Consider the following 19,642-nt stretch of genomic DNA (forward strand, 5'->3'; position numbering starts at 1 on the left):
ATTCTGAATAAAACATGAAAAAGTTAATCATACAAATTCAAGTTTATCTGTATTCTGAAATGTCAGACCACAGTGTTTTAAAACATTCAGTGTCATTCCTGTGACATCAGCTAATGCTACGAACCCATCTGCTTTTCTCTTGGTTTAGACTAAGTAAGTAGAAAGCTTAAAAAACAAAAACAACAACAACAAAAACTTTAACAACTATATATTTGTATTAAAAAAAACCTTTTTTCAATGTTAAATAGTAGACCCAGTATCTTGGGCATGCTAGCCAAGTAGTCTCGCATTGAGATATATTCCTAGTCTGAAACAGACTGTAGCGAAGAGAAACAGTACACACCGTAGGGAAATGCAGTTCTTTAGCTCTCAGTGGATAGGACTGCAGCTAACTGTATTAGTTAGTATGTGTTGAGTTCTCTCCCACAAGGGAGCGGATGATAAAGCTGAAGTCTCCAGCTAGTGTGGACATACTCAAGAGTGCTTTCTACACGCACTGTGCCAACAGTCTTTAGTGCTTTCCTTGGTTAGATACTAACTGCTGCGGCATCGCTTGGATTGGGTGTGTCCTTGACCTTCCTACCTTCACAGGGATATCATCCTCTTGGTTTGCCTTCTCTGAGGTGAAGACATAGGAGACTTCTTTGTGTGATGTGGTCTGGCGGCAGATGGCACACTTGATGGAGCTGCGATGAGACCCCACGCTGTACTGTTCAATTATGATCGAAGTGCATTCATTACAGAAGCAGTGTCCGCAGGTCAGCACTGCCCACTGGAAAAAACATGCATGGCAGGCTTGGTGACAATGGTCAATGAGATATGTAAACACATAAACAGGGAAAGATGACTTGCAACTGCGATTCCTAAGTACTTCATGGCAAGATATGCTTTCAAATTATTTTTAGTCTAAGAGAAATGCATTTTCATCTTGATTTTCCTTAATAGTCAACTATCATTATTTTATAAGACGCTAGTGTTCTCATTTCAGATTTAAAGAAAACATCAGATTTTTTTTTACATCAGAGTACTCCTTTAGTACTCTAACCGCAGATAATGAAGAACTGAAACATCAATGTGGAGAAAATATACTCAATGCTACATAATTTATTAACATACTTACAGTTTCAGTTGCTAACACATTTATACAGAAAATAAGATGATATTTCAGATTTGTTTGGAAAGACACAGTCAATGTTTTGTGGACCCTTCTGTGAGACCATTTGTCTTAGTTTGCTGCTTTGTGGCAATGGCTCTTAGGTTCTCAGATTGGTTTGTCCTGGATTTGGACACGTTCTGTCCCTTTGGAAGGGGACAGAAAGAACTCTGAAATGGGTCCAGGAATCTCCTTAGAAAACAATTCAGACTAGGGGGCAGAAGAAACTGGGGTAGGCAGTGTGGCTTTAAAATAGTTTCTGAAAAAGAAGTTCATTTCGTTTCAATTGGGGAACCCTTTCCTTGCAGCTCCCTAGTTTCGTCTACATAATCAAAGGCTTAAACCAGAATCTTCAGACCCATCCCAAACAAGTTTGCTTTGCACAGCAGCACTATTGAGTACCCGTGGACCTCACAGAACACTGGAAATGCAGGATACTTATGTGACACACGAGACTTTTTCCTTTCACAGGAATTCAATTCATAAGGTACAGAGAGCAAGACAGGTCCACCTTTTTTATCAACAGGAAGAAATGACTGAGCAGCAGGAGTAATAGGACATTCAGTAAATTGGCTCAGGACAAACGGCAGCACCTCTAACATTATCAGCAGAAGCGTAGGAGACAGAGCCTCTACAGCACAGAACTTTACAAATGCCCTGACACAGGCCTAACTGCATGCTAGGCACACACAATAATCACCAAACAACCCTAAGGCCCAATCCCTTGCTTTAATAGTGTTGTTTTTATTTAAACCAGACATTATTATTATAATTCACTATTGTATACTTTTATTCTGCTGCTCTATTATTATGTAGCAGCTTTCAAGATTTACAGTCTCGTTTGAGAACACCTTTCTCTGTAAATGGTGGATTAAAAGGCCCTTTATTCCCAATTATTGCTAATAAGAACATAGAAATGATATATTTAATTCTGCGTCTAATTCCATAGGGAAAATAAATCCATTGTCTAAAATAGACCATTTTTCAATGTTGAAAAGCAACTCAAATTCTGAAATTGTGTATGCTGATTTACCACACAAAGCAGGAATAAGTCAAAAGTCAGAATAAAAATTCTCATTGAACTAAAATTGTGCCATCATGTTTGTAGGCATCTTATACGAATATACACAAGCTACTGCTTAGTTTCTCCAATCTCCAAAACAGGAAAAATCACGTTTAATTCTGTTAGGAGCTATCTGTACTTTAAAGATGGGATCTGAGACTTACTGTTGTTGGGAGCTACATCATTGTGCTTCTATACTACTAAACTTGTGTTATGTTATACTTTGTTCAATTATCAAATATGTTAATGTGTCAAAATTAATGTCTAGAAATGTTTACAACTATGCATTGTTAATGAAAATGATATGGTTGTACTAGAGTTAAGTTTTTAGTTAGGAAAAAGATGGTTCATGTGTTTGTAACCTTAAGCATGTCAACTAAGCCCGCTCCTACCTCTAATATGAGAACTAAAGTCTTTTACAGTTATGAGAAAGTGCATTTATTTCTATACATGCATAAGACAAAGAAAGACTAGCTAGATTTCTATACACGCATAAGACAAAGAAAGACTAGCTAGATGTAGAAGCATTATACACTGTAAGGTGTTTTATGAATTAATGTGATGCTTATTATAACCTTACCTGTTTTCCCAGCTGTCGAGCACAGATTGGGCAAGGTTCTGGATTAACACCTCCTGATGTTTTGTCTTGAGACTATAGGAAATAAGAAGAACCCCAAAACATGTTAGCTATGTTTTTATATTTAATGCATGCTCTGAAATTCATTTGTTGGGGTATATGCTGGTAATTTCAATCTGAATTATCTAATTAGTAAAATCACCTAATATTTTACACATTACATACTACTACTAGTATTTCTGGAATTTATTCAGGACACAACTAAAGAAGGAAACCCATTTTTTTAACCAGAGCTTGTAGTACTATGCTACTATATTTGTGATTACAATAGAAAGTAAATTTAAAATCAAATACAAAGAGCTAAATTTTGAAATTTTATTCTCAGACTATACTGTATTGTAAAGACATATAAATTAATAACTGTTACAGTGACACAGAACTGTAATCCTAGCATTGGGAGACAGAAGCAAACGAATCAGGAGGTGAAGACAATCCTGAGGGAGCTCTGACTAATGGAAAAAAAAGAGAATTACTTAAAAACACTTTAAATTTAGAGCTTTGAAAGAAGCAGCTTCTTAGCTATTAGAGTACAAGTGTGCACTTAGGCACATGCAGGCCAAAAGCAGGCCTAGGAAAGGCTGTGACTGAGCACAGCTCTGTATTAAGCATTGCCACTCAGATTCTCTGGTTTAATCTCACTAAACAAATAACTGGTATATAATTGATTTGAGACCTCTTTGTCTAGAAAGTACAAACTGCAATAGATTCTTCACACACCTCCTTAAAATTCTCATAAAATTTTAAAGAGTTTCAGATAGTCAGCAAGGTAGTCAGCAAGGCTTTAAAACTGAAGGCAGCTGAAGATTTTCTTTCTGATTTCACTAATCAAACTTTTAACATTAAAAAAAAAAAAAAAACCCTTTAACTTCTAAGTAGTGATAAAAACCCAAAACTCTAAACTACTTAAACTCCGTACTTATAAAGATCCAGAAATTAGCTTATACAGTCATTTAAGAGAGTTGAATAAATTATGTCATCTTAGAATTGATCTGTTTCAGATCACATAAAACAAATCACCTCTAACACAGTGGTTAAAAATAATCATATATTGTTCACAATTTTGCAGGTCATCTAGGCACTTTCCTAGATGGGATAAAATGGTTCTGGAGATACAACGATTCGTGATCATGGCAGCTGGTAGGGAGAGGCAAAGGCTGAACTGAAGGTTTAGAAGAGGGGCTGCCCAATTACTGTAGGCAACAGTAGTCTTGATTCATCTAACACCAACAAAAGGCCGGTACTGTTCATTACATGACTGACATTTTAAGTGGAAAGTATTACTGTAGTGTTTCTTGAAATACAGTACAGGGAAAACAGCGTTTTAAAAGCTATACCTTCTCCAAATTTGTTAGGTAAAGAAGCTGTCCAAGTTTCTTCTGAAGCTGTGATGTAGCAACAGCTTTATCATTCACCAGTTTTATACGATTCTGTTCAACCTAGAAACAAACAAACCCTTTACTCTCTCTCAAAAAGATGGTCCAACTATATTAAACATGCATAACATTTTCTGAATAATCAAATTCACTTCCTGTCCTATGAAATACCATTTGTACATTAAAACTTAATTTTACAAGATTAATACTGGAAACAGTTTGCAATGACTTTTTTTTTTTAACCAAAAGTCAGACTTTCAAAGATGTTCTTTTAAAAAGAAGCATTGTGATATATATAGGAAATTGGATAAAAATCAATCTAAATTCTATTTCTGTATTCAATAATTCATGCATGGGATGAAGACTATGCACTGCTTGGGGTGAGTGGTTTATGATATAGAAATACCATCCCTGACTCTTCATCCTTTTCTGTAATATATCAGAATAAAAATAAATGGGAGGGGATTTCCTTCTTTTTTTTTTTTTTTTTGGTTTTTCGAGACAGGGTTTCTCTGTGTAGTCCTGGCTGTCCTGGAACGCACTCTGTAGACCAGGCTGGCCTCGAACTCAGAAATCCGCCTGCCTCTGCCTCCCAAGTGCTGGGATTACAGGCGTGCGCCACCACGCCCGGCTGGGGGATTTCCTTCTTATTATTATATTTGTAGTGCTGAAAACTTAACCTAAAACATACATTTGAAGAAAACATCACTAGCAATTCATACTTAAGATAACATATAGCATAAAAATTATCTTAAACTTTTTCTAAATTATAATCTAAATGTTTTACCAAAAAAATCAGTTTAAAGTATTAACAGTCATAAAGGTTAAAAATAAATTACACAGGGAATATTTTTGTTATGCCACAGGAAAGACTGGTAGAATTCTGACTGAATCCTGACACAAATGGAGATTTTTAGAGTACTAATTATAAATATCTACTATTAGCAAGAAGGAAAAACATGCAAAAATCAAAGCTGTAAGTTACTTTTAAGAAACATGTTTTTCCAATTCTGGTAAAACTGAGGCTATAAAATTCTTCTAAAAGTGACCAGGAATATCTATTTGATTTGATGCATAGAAAGTATCCACAAACAGAATAATGTGCAAACAAAAGGTACCCAAATAGTGGATGCTCTAAGCATGTATCACAGACGAAAGAAACTGCTCATTTTTATGACAGTTCACTATTACTAGAAGACATGGCTGCTTTAGCCTTACGTCTTCTGTGCACTTTGAATTTTTACTGGGGCCTTTCTTGTGACTGATCCTCAGCTACCTCGTGTGGTTCAATGATGTGATGGACAGGTGGGTTTGGCTTTGGCTCTTTGGGATGGCGCACTCTTAGTCTCTCTGTAGCCATTGCAAGTTCATCAACAGCAGATACACGATTTCTCAGAGTCATCCAGTACTCATGAAGTAACTGATAGGGAAACATAAAGACAGAAGCAAGATGCAAGATTAATATTGTCCAAAATCTCCAAGATGTTCTTTGACCAAAAGACTTCAAGGAAGCCTGTATGTTTTCGTTAACCTTCAAGGGAAGGCAATTCCTGAGCTAATTTGGAATGAGGATGTAAGAGGCAGGACAACTGTAGGACAATGCTGCTGCAGGTCTCAGGGACAGAGTACCTAACCATCTCATGGAGAGGCAAAATCTACATGAACAAATACTACATTTATGTGATTACAACTTTGTTTTTGTTTTAAAACATTTTTATATTATATTCACACATTCAAAATAATTTGCAAATGTGAGATTTCTGAAATAACTGACTATAAATTATCCAAATCAAGAGACATTCAAAATAATTTGAAGATATGAAATTTCTGAAATAACTGACCACAAACTATTCAATTCAAGAGACTTATTCAGACAAATTCCTTAGAAAGCCATAATATTATCATTCTTTTCTTATTCTTCCTTCTTCAAAGTCAAGTCCAAGTTTCACTGGAAAAATGCTATAAGTGGTTACACAAGTTTTTCAAAACTTATAAAAATGTTACCAATCACTATATATATTTTAACAAGCTGTCTTCACTATCATATTTTAAAGCAGATACTAGTTGATACATCTAGTAGTAGCTTATTGGTTTTCCATTTCTTGTGCAAAGGTATAAAGGAAAAATGCACAAAGATAGAGAGGCATGATAAGCACTCCCCTAAGCCCAGAGTACACAGCAAGAGAGGTTACACAAAACAGTACAGGAATGGCAGGCATTGTACAGAACACTGTCTTCCTCCATGGTATGGTATGAAGAACTGTGTTCATGTACATTACCTTTGTAACAAATATGATGAACTAATGATTTCACCTTTATAAAAGCATCATACCTCAATTTATCAAATGTTTGAACTGGCATTTTAGACAAAATACCTTCTCAACACAAACTTTTTATTTTGTTTTTTAAAAAAAATACAAAAATAGCAACATGCAATTGTGACAATACAATGTACAAGTATTCTACCTCCCTATCTATGAGATGGATATCATCTCATATGCATAGATCAAAATACAACAAATATAAAAACTGATTTAATAAAAAAAAATTAGCTGGGCAGTGGGTGGCACACGCCTATAATCCCAGCACTTGGGAGGCAGAGGCAGGCAGGTTTCTGAGTTCGAGGCCAGCCTGGTCTACAGAGCGAGTTCCAGGACAGCCAAGGCTACACAGAGAAACCCTGTCTCGAAAAAACCGAATCCAAAAAAATAAAAAAAAAACCATATTAATATATATATTATGTATATAATATATAATATATATATTAGATGCACAGCTCACACATTAGAATGCAATACAAACAAACACTGAAGTAGAAAACTAAAGGCCAAGTTATGCTGTACCCACTGCAATGCCTTCCCGATTTCCAACTTGAAAGACATTTATGATGCTTTCCAATATTCAAAGTTGATACTGCTATTTGTTATTCCCCATTGCAAAACAAAATAAAATCAAATGCTAGTTTCATAAAACAGCTGTTAAGATGCAGCTTACAATACAACACACAATTAAATATTTTTACATTTTAACTGCAAGTGTCAGCTTAATAACTTTTGTTACTTTATTTAATAAAGAGAATGACATAGTCTCCAAAGCAGATTTTCAAGTTAACTAAAAAGGTTTTTAACTTCTAAAGCTTAAAAACAGTGTACCTTATATTCCTTCTTCCACGCCTCGAAGAGATCCATTGAAACACTTCCTTCATCTACATATTCAACATCAAACCTATGTGATCTTGCAAATGATAATATTGCTTTCATAGACCGCTCCGTCTCACTGACGGCCCACAGGCCTCTGGTCGTGGTAGGGGCTCTATCATCCACAAGTCCTTCCTCATCCTCTATCATTTCCTCAAAGATTGCAGTCTGGCCTTTGACTCTGAAAAGACATCAGAACCAAGTAACTCTAACTGCCGCCCGCCAGTGAGTGGACAGCACCGCACATGAGCGAGGCCGGCGGGACACAGACGCCAGCTCAGCACTCCACAGTAGTTTTCACGTTAGTAAGAGCACTAGTCGGTCCGTGAAAAAACAGTAATCCTGAAACTGATCTGGTGCTTGCTTTTCTGTTTTGTTTTCTAGTTTGGGCAGGGTCTCACAGTTGAGGCTAGCCTCCTAGTCACTATGTAGCAGAGGCGGCCCTTGAGCTTTAAGAATGTTAAGGTTACAGGAGTGTGGTTTGCTTAGTACTTCACGAGCTCAATCCCTGATAACAACAACGAAAACAAAACCCTTTAAATCTCATTCTACAAATGACATTCTAAGAATCCTGAGCCCCCACCATTACCAGGCAGTAAAAACCAAAGAAGAGCCAGTGGCAGCAGAGCCAAGGCCACAGTCGGGACACAGACGCGCCACATTCAACAACCCCAACACAGTATATGTTTCCTGATGCAGAAAATAACAAGCACTACAACTTTTTATTGGGTACTTGGTATGTACTAGCATTCTACCAAATGGTTATATATATTTTCTTATTTCATACTTAACTGTAGGTTAAGTTATTACCTTCACTTCATGAAGGTCAAAGAGGCAATTTGTTCTTGTCAGTGGTCAGGGATTTGAGTTCAAATTCATCAAAGTATTGATCTTACTACTACTCTCAATTGCTCCTCAATTACAATACTTACAGACTGTCCCTTATAAACACTTAGGTGTAGCTTCTATGAAGAAAAAAGTGGGCATGTTAAATGCCAAAGGATTATTAAATTGATTTAATATAGGAAAAATATACCAAAGGTCGTAATAGAAAATACAGTGGCGAAATCAAGACTTTAATTCTTTGAAATGTTTCCTTTCCTCATAGGTAATAATCAGTGAACTTACGTGTTAGAAAATAGCTTTGATTCATACTCTGTGAACAATTCATCAGCTTTACAAAAGACACAGCTGAAAGAGATTATCAGAGAAATATTTACAAATATCACCAGCAATAACATATTTCTAAAAACAAGCAAAGAAACAAACAACCCCCCCCAGCATTTTCTATTTTATTTTTCTAACAAATGGAGCACTTAAAAAAATATGGTTTTAAAGCACATGATCCTTGATTTGCTTTCGTTTAAAAAATACATCTCTACATGTCTGAATTAAGATAAAATGGTTCCACTTACGACCAACCATTTCTGAGATCAATGTGTCTTCCTGGAAGAGCTGGACCCTGTCCACCTTCCTCAGACACCTACCAGTTGAGCGGGAGCCGAGCTGGCCGCAGGTGGCAGACTGTGGCAGACTCGATCACCTCACGGGACGGAGGCTTCTCCAGCTTCTTCACAGCCTCCCTCACTAGATTCTGGAACTTAAGGAGCTCTTCCATTTGTGTCGTAAGTAAGAACTGAAGACCTCTGCAGTCACGGAACCTTATTCCATCAGCAGCACAGCATATAACACAAAGAAAGTAAGTCACTTTCCTCAGAAAATGCGTGTCAGTCATGGTGTTAAAGAAAATGTCAAATTCACACACTCTGCTGAGACTTCCTTCAGAGTGTACCCACTGGGACCTATCAGTACTCAAGGTTTGATAAAATGCAATGCCTGTTACAAAACGATGCCAAAGAGGTTGGTAATTCTACTCCTGGGACCTAAAAGAGAGGATACAATATCTTTCAAGTTGGGACTGATACAGCCTAGATTTCTAAGGCTAGAAGACTACAGTCTTTTGACATTCTTTTCCTATTTAAGGAGAGTAGACTCTACAGTCTAAAACAAAACTGAGAAGAAAAATGGATAAGAGTCATATTTCTTGTTATAAAAATGTTATTAAGTTAGATGTAGTGGTATAAGCTTTTAATCACAGCACAGGAGGCAGAGGCAGAGAGACAGAGGGGCAGAGAGAGGGACAGAGGGGCACAGGGGCAGAGGCATGTGGCAGGTGGATCTGCAAGTTGAAGACCATCCTAGTCTACACAGTGAGTTCAGGATAGGGCTACTTAGAGACCAGATCTTAAGCCAACAAAAATTCATACAAAATAACAACAGCAATAAATAACAGACCTCAAGGCTTTAAAAGGAGAACATTTCAAAGCTAAAAGAAAAAACAATCTCTGTTTTAGACTTAATATTGAGTATTTTTGTTTTAAATACTTAAGATGTAAACTCTAGATGTTCCTAAGTACATGTTGGGACACTGAACTGCGTACACCTCCTATTATTAAATGATCTCAACACCTGAGAACAGTGATTCAGTTTTGCATTATTGTCTTACTTCTCCGACATAGAGAGCTTGTCGGTTTGTTGCTTGTAGTTACTGCTTATTTCATTTCGCACCCGCTGAACAAGTTCCTCATCAACAGAAAACTCCATTGCTCTGTGGATTACATTCAGCCACCAAGGAGAATTAGAATGTATCTGGAAAAAAGGCCAAAATTGATCAATTACTGCATATATTTAGCATTCACTGAGAAAGGAGATGAAAAATGAAAAAATATTGATAAATTCTGTTCTCAGGATTATAACTGATAAATGTGCATATACTATATTTATATATCTATATTACACAGAAAAACACACAAACTATGTGTATTGGGCAAATACCTCTTTTGTATTCATAACAAGAGAACTATCCTTTGGAATATGCTAGACAAATGATATTTATGTAAAATTTGTGTATCAAAGCTGTTTTAAAAAGATTTTTACCAAGATAAAAACTAAGTGTAAAGGGCAACACACTAAAGAAAGGTTAGATCTAATCAATGAATACTGAACTAGATTCCACCCAATACATAACAAAAGTAAAACTAGACAGTAATTAATGAATTAGGAAGCATAATACAGGAACAACTGATAAGAACTGTGAAGTGAAAGCCTATGTACTTGTGTTTTTTCTTCTTAGATTTTGCTCTGGTAACAAAAAAAAAAAAAAAAAAAAAAAAAAAAAAAAAAAAAAAAAAGACACTCAGAAGGGTCAAGTACCTAGTCTGCAAGAGTAATACCTGTGACCCTAAATGTGGGAACATACATTGTTAAAATCAAAGAGAGATTACAGAAGTCTTTATGCTTTCTCTAAAGAACAAACTGTTATGTATCCAACATAAAAAAGAAGCCACCATAATATAAAAGAAAACAGAATCTCAACATAAAAGATCCATCAACATACTAGTCCTCTTGAGGAACAGACAGCATTAACTGTAAACACACTTCTTGTGGTACTGAGTGAGAATGGACCATACAAGCTGTTATGTTCAAATCTAGGTCCCATGTGGTAGATGTATTTGGCAAGGCTTAGGAGACATGGCTCGAAGGAGGTGTCTCATGCAGGACCTTCAAGGTCTCCAAAGACTTCCTCCATTTCCAGGATACGTTCTTCCTGTGCCTCACGCATATGGATCAAGACATGAGCTCTCGGCTGTTTCAGTGTCTGTGCCTTTGCTCTGCCATCTAACCATAACCCCAATAAAAGGATAACCCCAATTAAATAACTGTTATCATAAGTTGTCTTGGGCAAGGTGTTTGGTGAAAGCAACAGAAAAGTAACTAAGATATCTGTGTTATAGGCACTCAAGTAGGTGCTAAGAATTTGAAGGGAAACAAAAAGTTCAAACAAAACAAACAACTAGACCCAGAATGCTACCTATCTATCTCCCGGGTGACAAGTACCTTCCTCTGGAGCTCCCTGATGGACTGCTGCACAGGCTGCAAAGCCTGCTGGGCCTCGGCGACTTCCGTGTTGCACTTAGTCATGTAGTGCTCTCGGAGCTGCTTGGCCTGTAGAGACATGACGACAATGCACACGTTCACTCGAGATCTTTATCATAATTAAGTATTATATTTCAGGAACAATGTGCTCACTCCATATATTTAAGGTTCCTTGATTTAAACGTAAAATTTCGAATTATAAAAAATATTCTAGAAATTCCTCAAATAAACAATGAAAAGAACAAAAATGATATGAAGCCACATTTAAAAAGCCTAAACACTTATTCTTTATAGGATAAAAAGACATTAATACTTTACAAGAGATCTTACAGTTACTTGTCCAATTTAGTTGTTACAATACTTTTAAGAACTGCCATCATTTAAAAATAAAACTCTTGATTTACACAGTAATAAAGTTGTTAGAACTGAAACTTTTCCTACAAAATTTTGTATGCAGAAGTCCTAACCTCGGTGTGCTGCACGTGGACAAAAGGCCTGTAAGCACATGAAGGCCATGTGAGGAATGCTCTAGTGGAGTCCTTGTGAGGAAAGAAATACTGGGAATACACAAGCATGAACGAAAGGCAGTAGGGAAACAGTGGCACCTAAATCAAAGAGAGGAGCTGAAGGAGAAATGCAACCCATAGGTTTGAGGACATACACTGACTTTGACTCTGGACTTCATCTTCTATAGTTGCAAGAAATATTTATTCTTTAAGCCTCCCAGTATTCTGTTATGGTATAAAAAATTGCTACCAATCTTTTACCTTTTTAAAAGAACAGTGAACAAAAAATTCATAAAAACTATGGTGTACAGAGGTAAGGAGATATCTCAGTGTTTACAACTCATGCTCAACAAGTATGAAGACCAGAGCTCAGATCTCCAAAACTCAGATACATGCCAGTGGACATGAGCACTTGCCTTAAATCTAGCCTTGGAAGGCGGAGAGGAAGGGCTCCCTGAACAAGATGACTGGCATGACTATCTCTATTAGGGAGCTGCGTGTGTGACTGAGAGAAACTGCCTCCAAGAATGAGACAGAAGAGCCTTCCCAGGATTCCTGACGTCAATCTTGGGCCTCCATAAGTCATGCGCACACACTTACCAACAAATGAAAACCTGCATGCATGAGATACCATACAGAGATGAAAAAAAGTGATAAAACACAAACGTGCACACACACACACACACACACACACACACACACACACACACACACCACAATGGCATATCCTTCAGCTTTCAAAAAAGGAAAATTTTCGTTATTCCTAACACCATATACAAACACAGAGGATGATATTCTAAGTAAAACAATCGAAGCGCTGAAAGACAAATGCTGCACGACCTCAGCTGGATGTGGGATTTAAACAGTAAAGCTCATGCGAGCAGAGGATGGTGGCTGCTAGGGACTGCAGACAGGGAACTGAATACATCCAAGGGCTACACTACGATGACTCGTCACAGTATACTGCTGAGAGGAGGTGTGAAACATTCTTACTATAAAAATCAAACTCATGAGGGAATGGGGATATATAATTTATGCTATTAGCCACCCCACTCCACAGTATTTGTATACATCTATAAATGTATGCAATTTGTCAATAAAAATTACTCATTTTAACAAATACAAAGGGCTAAAGAAACTTATAAAATCCATTTTCTATCTTGCTGATTCCAATTAAAATTCTACTTTGAGGTTCAATACACTTCAACCATATCTACTCTTTCAATTTTTGTCATCATCTTCCTCTTTGATCTTAAAAAAAGGCAAAAATTCTGGGGAGACTTAGAATAGAAAGCTATCAGCAGTTTCTATTAAAATAAGGTATAGTATCATTCCGTTCAGTAAATGAAACCTGAACTGAAAATTTGAGACATTTACTCTATTAAAGAAAACACAGAAAGAAAGAGAACATCTGTAACTTGTCTGTTTTCTGAACCATACTCTTTATAGCCCTACCATGAAATCAAAACCTTTTCATTTGTTAAATCAATAATGTAGCAACTATAAGCCATGCAGCATATCTGCAAGTAGATCACCAGACAAACAAAATAATGTGGAGTCCAACTTTTCCTGCCACTCCAAATCACCATGTGATGTCTGGAACATTAGAGTCATAGGAAAACATGGCTGGCTACATTTATTTAAATGCTATGCACTAGAACTATCAACTAGAGGAAGGATAAAATTTGAAAATGTAAACGTTTATAAATAGAATGAAAAGAGTAACATTTACCTCTTCTTCAAGTTTGCCATCTCTCAGGGTGGGAGGTATCCCTGGGTGCTTGGCTACCAACAGCTCCATTAAGTTATGTGTGGCATGAAGTCTCTATAAACACACAAAGTGAAGCTAAGATGCAATGCAGCAGACACCAGAGTCCACGGTACGGTACCACATATAGAGAAGGAGTTCAAAGTTTATATCATCAAATAGATTTCCTTTGAAAATATTTGAGTAACATTCACCTACCAACCCCCACCTCCCAAGGAAGATGAACAGAGAATGTCTTCAATGATAATGACATGATTTTTTTTCAATTAAAAATATATATATATTTTTTTCTGCAGCATGGCTATGTATTGGGGGTTGGTCTGGTGCTGCTATGTATCCAAATGCTAAATACTGGCTCCCAAGATCTGTTTCCACTCCCAATGAGCAATTCTCACATGCATCAAATGATGATGTATAAATTTTGCTTGCCAATCTTCTATGACTTCTAAATAAAATTGGCTACAGCCAATAACTGGGGAAATAGAGGTAAGCGAAGTTTTGTTTACTGGGCTGAAGTCTCAGGTTGGGAGCACAGGAGAGGGAGGGAGAAGAAAGAAGATGGGAAAACAAGAGGTTTCCTTTAGATGGGATGGACCAGGAGCATGTGACCATGAGAAATGCACCCAAGGACAGACTGAAGGAGTAGAAATAACCGGGCAAGTAACTTGGAGAGCACAGCTGGGTAATAACCAGCCTAGTGTAAAGAAAAAGTTTTACGGATAATCGCCTAGTAATTGTGCTAAAGCTGATTAGGACTATGTCTCTATTAGGGGCTGGCCAGGTCATATTAAAAACCAGCAGAGTTAATTAATAGCATTAATTGGTGCCCAACATGGGGCCAAAAGAAGTGCCCCCTGAAGACGATTGATGAAAAAAAGCAGCCTGGGTGAGATTCAAATAACAAGTAACTGGGGGAGTGAGTGCAGCTGGGAAATAGTCAAATTTATCATAGAAAAATCGGTTAGGGATGATCACCTAGTAGCTGTGCTAAGATGATTAAATAAATCAATAGGATTACTGAGGGGCTGACTGGGTCATATTAATAATACAGTAATTGATACCATTTACAACAACAGCTATGTATTCAGGAGCAAACAGTATATAGGTACACTTGAATACACCGAGCTTTGAAGATGAAAAGGGGGGAAGTGGGAATTGAAGAGATTAAAGGAAGAAGGAAAAAACTGAAAAGATTAGTATTAGTAGAAGGCAAACACCTCTCTATTTCTGTGTTAACGCATCAATCTACTTCCCGTCCTGACCCTGAGTGAGCAACTTGCTAAAGGTTAGAAGTAAAAGAACTGAAATGAAGTCACAGGAGTTTCAATTTATGCTTTCCTGGGGAGTTAACTAGGGCTTCAAGATTATTAGGAGAGAATTCTGGCTAAATATGATTTGGTACCAAAATATGATTTGAGACTTTCAGGGTTCATTCTATCTGGGCATAAATTATTAGTTATAGTGTGTCTCTATGGAGTCTACATTGCTTCAAATAGCTTAGCCGTTTTCAACATGGATTCTTAAATCGCATGGTGCACAGCACTAATAGGTTTAATGGTAAAAATGTGCAAATGATACTAGAGGTATGTGTTTCATCTTCTCTGTGTACACTTGTAGAGGAGGAGATACCAGGTTTTGTACCAGTAGTTAGAGGGAAGATATGTGTAGCGTTTTATCCCAGAAGGGCACTACTAGGCTGGCTGCACCGAGTCAGGACTCAGCCAGCAACACTGCTCGTCAGACGAACTATGAAAAGCAAGAGGCAAGCTCACCACTCATCTTTGGATACTGAGTTCAGACTTTGGCATTCAGTCTGTCCCCTGCCCCTTGCGTCTTTACTCCCTTTTCTAGAGCAGTTAGGCACTCGCTCGTGTTTATGGCCTTGCTGTTCAGACAACCTTTGCTCAACCCTGCCCTTGACTCCTTCCAAATGGCCGGCCACTGAATCCCATGAAGACCAAGGTCTAAAGCCTGAAAGGTCAACTTCCATAGCTATCAAGCCCAGGCCTGCCAGGGTTAATATGAGTATCTTTACCTCTCACACTTAGCTAGAATCTTACCTACAATATGCTGGGAAAACAGTTATAATTCAAACAAACATCTCCTCCTAAAAGGCCTCTAAAAGTCTAGCATAGAAGATCAAAAGGGTCACGTTTATTTAGTGTTTATTCAGTCAGTTTACTTAGTTTAGCTAATTTTTTTTCATTTTGATGAAAACTATTTAACAAATATGTTGATGTCATATATGAAAAATTATAAAATTAGCCTATTCTCTGAATTACAAATAATTCATACTATCTCCCAGTGTAGGTTATATGCCTACATAGAGAGAATAATGTTGATTTCAAACTTTATTATATACACAAATCATCAAGATACTATTAAAAAGGAGTGCCAGCTCTTCCCTCTAGTGTTCTGACTCAGTTCACTGTTACCCTTTACTTTAACATTAGCATTTGGAAAAAGTGTTGTGTAAAACAAGTTGAATATATACTTGAGCCTTTTCCGGCTACACTCACTTGAAGTGAGTCAGTTTTGAGTTTTCCTTTGTGCTCCTCAGACGAACGCAGCACTTCTCTGTAGAGCTCGGCGGCCAAGGCAAACTCACCTGTGAAGACAGGACACGAGTCACTGCACTCCCAGTGCTATCCAGTTACCCTTAATCTAAGAAGTTTAACTCTTATTATGGTTATTATTATTGATTCTTCAGTGCTGGGGCTACCGCCTAGTTAATAGTCCAAATATGATTCTCATTAAAGAACATGACCTCATATTAGGATTATTCCAGTTTTTAAAAGGCGATTATGGTTCCTTTATCTCACAGGTTATTTTAGTGTTTCAAATTATAGAGGTACATTTGGAATAAAGTATACGTATAATGACTTAAAGCCATAGTGAAAAAAAATAAGCTTAGAAAATAATCTTCCTCTTATTAGACATAAAGGTTGCCGATTAGCATTCATTATGACTTAAAGTTAAGAACAAATTTTGGTCATCAATAGTAATAAAAAAGAATTATTATACTCTGATCAATCTACATCTAATTTTCTGAAAAAAGAATAAACATACTGATATACATATTTGTTCCTGGTATAAGGCATAAATAATTTTCATTTAAAACCATATAATCCAAACAAGAACAGTAATAGGCAGGCCACACTGGGTGTGAGGACAGACTAGGGGGTTATCGCCACACAGAGACCCAGAGCAGCTAAGCCTGCTGGGAGGGAGGAGTTCATCGACAGGTCCTCCAGTGCCAATCGGCCAGCCGTGAGGACAAATACACAGTTATAACACTAGACATCCTGACAACATATAGTTACGTATGTATTTGTGTAAGCATATACATGTATGCATGTAACAACAGTTAATGAAAAAGGAAGCAGTGATTTTTGAACGTGAGCAAGGGGAAGCGTATAGGAGGACTTAACGAGAGGAGGGAAATGGTCTGTTAGAGTCTCAAAAATGACAGAAGTAATTTTTAAAAACAACACTTCAAAAACCAGGAGCTGTCTGTAATGTTGGCACTATGAGGGATGAGGACTGGGTCTTTGAGGCCAGCCTGCAGTACATGGCAAGTTACAGGCCACTGGACTAGAGCGAATCCCCATCTCAAGAACAAACAAGGAAAATGCAGAGGAAGCAGGAACACATCTCCGCCGTCCGCCCACTTCTGCTCACACAGCCCCGTCAGCCCAAGCTCAGGCTGGCTTCTGCATGTACTTAGGAGAGCATTCACAGGAAGCGCTTCAAAATGGATCTAGTGAAGTGCAGACTGCCCAACAGTGGCTGGCCTGTGGGTCAAATCTCACCTCCTAGATGTTTATGTCACTGCTCAGTTTAGAAGGACTTTACATATTGATTCTTTGATTGCTAGGGGTGAAAATCAGGCTCTGTATAAGCCAGGCAGATAAACAAACTGTCACCGAGCTACACAGCAAGCCGAATTTTACATTTTTTAACAGTTGAAAGAACTTCAACATATGTTTTATAATATGAGAAATTTAACAACCATAAATAAAGTTTTACTGGAGCCCAGCTCTGCTCCGTCTGTGCTGTCCACAGCTGCTTCTGCATTACACAAGCAGGATGGAGTGGATGCTGCTGCAAGGTCCTGTCGGCTTACTATAGGGAAAGGTGGTGAAGGAGAGAGGAGTCATGGTTAGTGGCTAAAATAAAGCATCTACTTTTATTTGTCGTCTGTGGAAAATCTCAAAACTAGTACATTACAATTTAGAATGGAATGTCAGAAAATTTATCAAATACAAAAAAGGTGCAAAGATGTTGCTGTTTCTCTGCCAAGAAGGTATGTTATTCTTTCCTTAACATAAAAACCTTAAAGTAATTTTAGTAATATTTAGGGTTATATTTATAACTAAAATCAGTCTGTTATATAGATATGTACACTTCTGTAAATTTTGAGCTGCCTCTCTCTTCTTTCACCTTTCTAAGTTCACGTATACAGACATGTATATATGCAAATACATATATCCTCATATACATACACATAATAGAAAGCATTCTAAAATACATACTTTCTCAATACTGAGGACTCAGCTAATTTCTATTCGGTTCTAGAAGGAAGAAAATGATTTTCCTAATATAATGCGGAGTAATATTCAATTATCTTCATACAGTGAATTGTTTTTTGAAACAGGATCTCCCTTTTTAACCTCAATTAACCTTGAGTGCCCATTTTTATGCTCCAACCTTTGTAGTGCTTAGACTGAAATACCATTCAGACATATGGACACAATTAATATCTATCTATTTATAAAGAACAATCATGTAATAAATTCCCGTTTAAAGGAAGCATTGTAGCTTAGACCATAATTTAAGTGGCTGATTAGGAATGATTCATTATAGCATCTGGTTCATGTCTATAGAAATACATTGTCTGTGGAAAACTCATGTAAATGCAATAAGTTTTATAAATATAAGCCAAAGCCAAACTTGGAAATACACATTTTCAGCCACTTGATGGCACTAAGACTTCCAAGTTACTGTACTAGATTTGAGAATTCCAACTCATTTACTTCCAAAGAATATCTGTAGAAAGCTTGGTGTTTAAACTCCTAATACCATGTGTTTAAAATATCAGTCACTGAGGATCTGAAAGTATTTATCATATGTCACGCATTTCTACATTATAAGAAAGTGTTTCTAGAATTTGAAATGTAGATTTCTTTTAAAGGTTCAGTCCTTACTGACTGGTCCATATAAACAGAGTCTAAGCACCACTGGCTACTGTAATTCCACCTACAGGCAAGAGACTCGAGTTGGAATGCAATGAAACCACCTGCAGAGAGTAGCAGTGCAGCGTGTGTGTGTGTGGGGGGGGGGGGAGGCAGCGCGCATGCGCATGTGTGCGTGCATGTGTGTGCGTGTGTGCGCGCGTGTGCGTGTGAAGGCAGCATGGGATTGCCCAACAGGAGCCTACACATTGACCCTGCCCAGGCCTGACGGCTTGAGAATGAGCAACAAGAGGTTCCACCCCAGCCCTAACATCAGGTCAGGGAAGGAACAATCAACCCCAGAGGGAGAACAGATGAAAGCCAAGGGACAGAGATCCACGTACTGTCAGAGCTTGTTACAACAACATAGAATGAGGAGGGAGGCAGGTGGGATGGCACATGTCTGTAACCCAGCACGAGAACACACAAAACCTGTGGCAGGTATTCTGAATCCCAACTGTGTGTGTGCACCATGTCAGGCAGTAGCAGTGTTGAGAAAGCAACTAAGCCACGTGAATATTTCATTAAGCAAAGTGGAATACTATCCCAATCACCAGGCAATTATGCAAATAAAATAGTGCAGTCATAAAACTCCTACACATAATATAAGATGCATATAGAAAAAGATCACTTCTAGCTGTAACTCAAGTGTGACTCAGGAGGGTGAGGAAAGAATACAAGTTTGAGTTAAGCCAAGGCCACACAGACAAGTTTAAGGCCTGCTCGGATTACAGAGAGACACCTACTTTAAGGGTTGAAGGATACCATTTCTCAG

General features: G+C 37.6%; 1 protein-coding gene across 3 annotated transcripts in view; it reads right to left on the reverse strand.

Annotated features, from left to right (window-relative positions):
* Nucleotides 1–19,642, reverse strand: part of Shprh (SNF2 histone linker PHD RING helicase) — a 69,295-nt gene that overhangs the window by 23,503 nt on the left and 26,150 nt on the right. For all 3 annotated transcript variants that reach the window (XM_052169333.1, XM_052169332.1, XM_052169331.1), the window contains exons 15-25: nt 16,153–16,241; nt 13,598–13,690; nt 11,321–11,428; nt 9,930–10,072; nt 8,911–9,084; nt 8,552–8,614; nt 7,379–7,604; nt 5,503–5,646; nt 4,188–4,289; nt 2,797–2,868; nt 584–772 (exon numbers count right to left, since the gene is read on the reverse strand). In XM_052169333.1, coding sequence (XP_052025293.1) covers nt 584–772; nt 2,797–2,868; nt 4,188–4,289; nt 5,503–5,646; nt 7,379–7,604; nt 8,552–8,614; nt 8,911–9,084; nt 9,930–10,072; nt 11,321–11,428; nt 13,598–13,690; nt 16,153–16,241 — 1,403 coding nt within the window. The remainder of the gene's footprint in view (nt 1–583; nt 773–2,796; nt 2,869–4,187; nt 4,290–5,502; nt 5,647–7,378; nt 7,605–8,551; nt 8,615–8,910; nt 9,085–9,929; nt 10,073–11,320; nt 11,429–13,597; nt 13,691–16,152; nt 16,242–19,642) is intronic.

The sequence above is a fragment of the Apodemus sylvaticus genome, chromosome 23, assembly GCF_947179515.1.
Source record: "Apodemus sylvaticus chromosome 23, mApoSyl1.1, whole genome shotgun sequence".
Taxonomy (NCBI): Eukaryota; Metazoa; Chordata; class Mammalia; order Rodentia; family Muridae; genus Apodemus; species Apodemus sylvaticus.